Source organism: Montipora capricornis, chromosome 4 (assembly GCF_036669925.1).
Source record: "Montipora capricornis isolate CH-2021 chromosome 4, ASM3666992v2, whole genome shotgun sequence".
Lineage (NCBI taxonomy): Eukaryota > Metazoa > Cnidaria > Anthozoa > Scleractinia > Acroporidae > Montipora > Montipora capricornis.
This window is the reverse complement of record NC_090886.1, coordinates 2,021,917-2,028,639: the sequence shown is the minus strand read 5'-3', so window position 1 is coordinate 2,028,639 and position 6,723 is coordinate 2,021,917. Positions and strand designations below refer to the sequence as shown.

General features: G+C 39.3%; 1 protein-coding gene across 1 annotated transcript in view; it reads left to right on the top strand.

Annotated features, from left to right (window-relative positions):
• The window catches only part of LOC138045138 (EARP-interacting protein homolog), an 11,708-nt gene extending 5,224 nt beyond the window's left edge, over nt 1-6,484 (top strand). Inside the window, exons 4-10 of the mRNA XM_068891538.1 lie at nt 104-159; nt 1,436-1,601; nt 2,029-2,128; nt 2,877-3,013; nt 3,453-3,620; nt 5,001-5,156; nt 5,856-6,484. Of these exons, the coding sequence (XP_068747639.1) occupies nt 104-159; nt 1,436-1,601; nt 2,029-2,128; nt 2,877-3,013; nt 3,453-3,620; nt 5,001-5,156; nt 5,856-6,030 (958 nt within the window). The 3' untranslated portion in view covers nt 6,031-6,484. The remainder of the gene's footprint in view (nt 1-103; nt 160-1,435; nt 1,602-2,028; nt 2,129-2,876; nt 3,014-3,452; nt 3,621-5,000; nt 5,157-5,855) is intronic.
• The last annotated feature ends 239 nt before the right edge of the window (nt 6,485-6,723 follow it).

Below are 6,723 nucleotides of genomic sequence, written 5' to 3'. Positions count from 1 at the left end.
AATAATGATGATGATGATGATGATTTAAAATATTAATATTATTATTGATGATATAAAATAAAATTTTTGCATTCATTTGGTATTTCTCATTTATCACTTATAGGTCCATCAACACAAGTCCAACAGACAAAAGTATTCTAGCGACATGCTACAACAAAGGTGATACACACACAATAACCTATCTGACCAAAATGCCAAAGGAAAAAGTACTTTGCCATTATAAATACTTTTGCAGAATGAGTCCAAAAGAACATTTGCATGTATAATGCAATCAAACTAAAATGTCAATTTTCCTGGGAAACAAAATTCCTCACTTTAGGTATTTAACACGAAAAATGTTGATAGAGTTGCAGGGAAACCTTGCCAGTTTTTTGGCTGGTTCGTCTAGTGGGTTGCATGTAACTTAAAACCTTCTGTCGCACATGCATCCTTCCTGGCACTATTGTATAGTGCTGTAATGAGGAATAGCATACACGTATGTTGGATCAGTAAACGTTGATGCAATAATATTATTACTATTATTATAATCTGTGAATAAGCAATCAGTCAGTCTTTATGGTTAGTGTAATCCATTGAGAAAATGCACCATTATGGTCTACAGCAACAAAGTAGTTAAATTACAGAGTTGTAAAGAAGGGATTGTTTGAAATCCAACGGCCTTAAGTTGTTGATTAACTCATTGACTCCCAGTGCACACTAGGATACCCCCAGTTGACGAGTAAAATCGTCTGGCGTTAGACAGAGTAAAATCTGTTAAATCTCAATCCCAGGAGTTTATGTGTTAGTTAATGGAGGGGACATAGGTTTTGAGTGTGGGAGGCACGGTGGCCTCATGGTCAGTGTGCTTGACTCCGGATCGAGTGGTCCGGGTTTGGGGCAAGACACTTGACTCTCATGGTGCCTCTCTCCACCCAGGTGTATAAATGGGTACCGGCGTAATGCTGGGGGTAACCCTGCGATGGACTAGCATCCCATCCAGGGGGGAGTATAAATACTCCTAGTCGCTTCATGCTACGGAAACCGGAGATAAGCGCCGGCCTGATGGGCCTTCTGGCTCGTAAGCAGTGACTTTACCTTTATAGGTTTTGAGTGAACCTAGATGTTGTTAACCCTTAAACGCTCGAGAGGCCCTCCACTGACAAGTAAAATCCTCTGGTGTTCGACAGAGTAAAATCTGTAAGTGGCTACTGGGAGTTAAAGGGTTAACACAACTCTTACATCAATTAGTTAGTAATTTATAAAATTATTGTTATTAACTGTTAGCAGCATTTAACATCTTTTACATATTAGGCATGTGCAAAAAATAATTATTATAATCACTTAAGTCAGAGGATGAAACAATTTGTCACCAAAAAAAACTAAAGTAAAATAAATCGTTTGCATGGTTGACTACTGCTCAATATTGCTTTTTTTCTTTCTGGGATCTGTGAGACAGTGACAGACTCCATGGCTGAAATACAAGGAGCACTTTGGAGAATCCCACCTGTTGATGAAAATGAACCTCCCAGTCTGGATTCTCCAGGGATCTCCCCAGGGAGTGGACATTCAAGATCGCTGCAGCTGATGTGCACTTTTGATAACAACCATGAAAACGTGAGAAGGTTGGCCTGCCTCATTGATGTTAGTGTGAGAATTATTTTCAAGTGTTGTAGCACTTCTATTCCCTTGTGCAGTCCTATTACCATTATCATACAGACAAGGTGGTGAGGGAAGGGGGGGGGGGGGGGTGGGTCAAGAATAGACCCATGCCTCTCACATAATGGCCATGGGTCCAAATTTCTGCTAGTTCTGCCCAGTTTACATGGCTTTCATTGCACAGGAAAAGTAAAATTCTGGGTAACAAGGTGACATATGTTTGCTTTGGATGGGGGAGATTTCTTTTAGGAACGAAATATATTTGAGTTTACGTGCACTTTTAATCTTACATTTGAAAGAAACTGTCTTTGATTATATCAGTTTTAGCAAAAAAGTAGCCAAATTCTATAATTGAAGTAGCCAACTCTTTTCATTATTTTATTTTTGCTTTAGTATCTTGTGGAACCCATCTGGAAATGGAAGTCAAGTTGTGACCGTCTGTGAACAGCATTTGAACTTGTGGGATGTAGACAGAGATTCATTGAAAGCTGAGGTGCATGGGTGTAATGTAAACGAGTAAATTATGTACATGGCATTACTTCTGTGAAAATTTAATCGTTAGGTCCCAAGGATTTTGAAAACATATTTGCAGCTGAATTGGCTCCCTCTTTGGTTGTGTTGATAATAATTGCTTTGAAAGGTTCACTTATCCTTGTGGTGCCTTTGGAGCTCTAGCTGATGCAGTTGGCATTAAATGGCCAAATATCTTCTTTCCCTCCCCCCCCCCCCCCCCCAATTCCTCTGATGTGGGCAGCTGAAACTACAATCTGAGTCAAAAGACTTCGGTACACTTGTCAAATTTTGGGCGGAAAGTAGAGAACTGACGGTACATGCCTCCATTGTTATATGAACAACGCATGTTCTTCTTTCCCTACCTTTTTTGCACCCCCCTTCCCCCGAGACAATGTTGAAACATGCGAGCAAGCGATCGATGAACGGATCTTGATTTCGGAGAGATTGAAAAATCAACATTGTAATGGAGAAGGGGGGAGGGGGAAAAGCGGGAATTGTCCCAACAGTTTTGACCAGGATTGTAGATTGGATGTGATTACACAGTACAAATGCAGGTATGTCTAGAGATGCAAGTAATATTAGGATGACTTTCTGCTGAAATAATTTCAGTTGACATCTTTCAACATTTGAAGGAATATTGATTTTGGAATGAGTAAATAATTATTAATTTGGACAGAAAAACTCAGTGAAATAGCCTTTAAACACTACATGTATCTTCCTTTTCGTAGTCTATTGACTCAGCAAGTCTAGAGGGCAAAGGTCAACCCAAGTTTACAACGGGAAGATGGAACCCACATCACAGTGGTTCACAGATTGCTACAGCAAATGACACAACAATTAAGGGATGGGATGTCAGGACCATGAGGTTTGTGGTTTACAGAAATTAATTTACTTGTTTTCTGATCAATCCACATTGAAATGAAAGCAAAATAATTTTCGAACAATGAAATAGGATAGGCATTTGTTTATTGATAAGAGGGTACAAAGGAAGCCACAATTTAGTTAAAGTTAATACAGAGTAATAGTGATCAAAAGAGGACAGGGGGCATAATGATATTTCCTTGCATCAAAAAGTCTAAAATCCTCCATTTCAACTACAACAGTTACTCATGTGACAAAAACTGCTAAAAAAAGCATCAAAGAAAAGCTGTACAGTTTTTGTGGTTTTGCACTTCACAAACCTGAAAATTGCATTTGTTCATGAATCTCAAGTATAGAAATATGAATATCAATTATTAGATTTTCTAGTCATATACTTAGGAAAATAGTGTCTGCTCTGCTAAGTGTTAAGGTTTTTATCATAGATCTGTGTACACTATTGAGAATGCACACAACCAACTGGTGCGAGATCTAGATTTCAACCCTAATAAACAGTATCTACTGGCCAGCTGTGGTGATGATTGCAAGGTGCGGTTCTGGGACACAAGGAATACTGATACTTCTCTTATGGTTTTACAAGATCATTCACATTGGTATGTTATTCTATCTTCATGTAGATTTGGGGCCTGTTTCTCGAAAACCTGAAACATTTTGAGCCCTCAGGTGTTGTGATTTCCTCTGCATCAAACTTCTCATTTAGTAGTTTGCTTTTTGATATTTTGAAAACATGCTAAAAGACCAGTTTTCCAAAACAAGCAAGTAGCTTAGCTTTTGTTTTACAGCCGCTCAATCAGAACAAATTCAAACTAGAGTTACAGCCTTTGTCCGTTACTGATAGCTTTTGCATAAGGTGTTAAATAAGCTGAAATAAGGGGTTTTCCAGGTGGAGTGGGAGAAGAAAAACTGCACATAGATCAAAGTAGAAGAATGAAGTAATCGGGAAGGGGTATTACCATAAGCTCTGCCATGAATTAAACTAAGTGAACTGTTTTGTACAGCACATCATTGACTCTGCCAGCAAAATTAGTTTTACTAGTTTACCTAAATGGCAGAAAAGCTGCCGATGGGAAGGGAGACGTTATGCTTGCGGTAATCAAAAGACCGTTCATGCATGGAATTTAAGGGAGATTTTTATAGGTCTTGAGCAGGGACAGTACAAAATGTGGACCCCCAACTGGACCTCCCTCTAACCCCACTCGAGAGAAGAAAGAAGGCAATAGATGGTTTTCACAGTGATGCCATTGAATTCTAAACTCAAAATTGTAAGGTCTTTTGAATTTTTATCAAAAGGAGATTGAAGATGACCTAGAAATAAATCTTTTTCAAGTTTCCAGTTCTGTGACGTCATTTGTTTAAAAAATACAGCATTTTGAATTTAAATTGTCACCTTGCATGGCACCATGTTGCAAAGCTATTTGGTTGAAAAAAATATCTATCCCTATGAATCTCATTTTTTTGCAGTTTGAGCCTTTCAAGCACAATAGGAAATGTGTTCATACACATGTATAATTTGTATTTTATCTCATGAGCGAAAAGTAAGCGCTTTCATCACAAAGTGAACTCTGGATGTTTTCATTGATTACCGGCCGCAGTCTTGGTGAACCACATGGCTTCTCCATACACCAATCTCTTTAAAGTTGTGTTAAATTTGCATGAAACGCTTCGACAAATGGCTTAGAAACAATGTCCTGCACAGACCTGAGAACTGGAGATGTGGTTAAAAGATTTGTCACCTACAACATTCCAAGTTCTTGGCCTTTTTCAATGAACTATTTTGCATTTACTTTTTTGTTGCGTGACAGTGAAAAACAGAGCAGGCTCTAATGATCATACGGCGAATATTAATTCCTTTATTTGCGCATAACCACAATTCCTTGCATTTCAAATAAAAAAGTGCTCTTCTCCTGCTTCGTTCTTTTGCTTCAGGCTCGCTCACTGCGGCAGCAATTAATGGTTTGTTTTGTGGATATTAGGGTGTGGAGTGTGCGCTACAATCACTTTCATGACCAACTCCTGTTGTCATCAAGTAGTGATAGTAGAGTGATCCTCAACAACATTGTGTCTTTGTCATCTGAGCCATTTGGACATTTAGATGAAGAAGATGAAGAAGAAGGCGGGCAGGAAAAAGGGTCAGCTTTTATAATCAAGTCATACTAATAACAATATTAATTTTATTAAAGTATCAACATTATACAGCTAAGAGCAAGTTCTCTTTGTATCAGGGAGACTACAAATCAAATATCACGTTAAATGATTGGTATTAACCCTTTGACGTCCAAACCAGCCTAAACCAGCCACACTTAGTATTTGACTTGTCAATGGGAACCCCTGGGAGGCAATGGGTTAATTTTTGACATGGGAGAACTAGTGTTCCTAGAAAAAAACCTCTCAGGGAAGAGCAGAGCAAAGAACTGCCAAACTAAACCCAGAGTGAGGTGAGGGCTCTCAACACATCACGACCCTGCTCCTGTACAATTTTGGTCTCAAAAGGTAACAAAGACAACAAGACTGAGGGGCAAACCCTTTAATGCTCTTCGCAAAGGTTTTCCCCAGGGGGGAGGGAGTCCAATATCAGCATCATATGCTCATGTAACTCAAATGTAAACCCCACCCTACAAGAATTCTTATTGCACTGGGAGTCATTCGCACATCAGATTAAATTGCCACACAAATTTGAGATTTGACTAACCTTCCCTCATATCGATGACCTGTATCATGTGGAAGGGGAAATTCAAATTTAAATTTATTCCCAAGGCTACAATGTCAACTCTTTCCCTAAGGGGATGTTAGCAGCAAAGAACTCTAACAACATAACCTTTGGTTTGCAGGTCCCGTGAACCCACGAAAGACGGCGTCATAGCAACATTTGATGAACATGAGGACAGTGTGTATGCTGTAGAATGGTCTACCGCTGACCCCTGGGTGTTTGCATCACTGTCCTACGATGGACGACTGGTGATTAACAGAGTGCCAAGAGTGGAAAAGTACAAGATACTTCTCTAAAGAAGAGCAAAAAGAACATGTCAACAGTGTTTAAGAGGAGAGTAACAACGACAAGTGAAGCTTGAATTTCGCCATCTTTCGGTGGTCAAAGGGGAATTAACAGGACCAATATGCAGCTCATTGCACAGCCAGTGGGCAAGGATTGCGGGTGATTGGGAATAGCGAGATGTCACTTGACGCTTCCTTGTGCATGTACAATATCGTGCCAATGAAAATCCTTTCCTCCTGTGAAGGGAATTGTTGCTCACTGAGGTTGACTTGGGTTAAAAATGAACCAATGGCAGGTCTGTATTCTACAGATATATGGAGAGATTTATCTTTTTCAAGACAGACCATCTGCCAGTTTTCATTGCCATTTTGTTGGGAAGGTCTGAAAAAATGATTTTGGTAAATTAAGGATCTAGGCAAAGAGTTCTGCTAACAAAGTTTGTAGGATTCATCCATGCAAACAAAACAAGTTTCTCGTTCATATTTAGGTATTCCGGGTACCGGGAGAGACTTTTGGTTAGGTCCCCAAAAATTGACCATTGTAATTCTTTGCTTTGAGTTTTCATTTCGGATCCTCATAAAACGCTGTAAATTCCCTAGTTTGTCTATGCGCTCAAATGGTTTCTTAAACTAAGCTACTACGCCAGCTATAAATGCTTAGAACTTGGCCAAGCCTAAAAGAATACAAACTTCCATAGCTAGCCT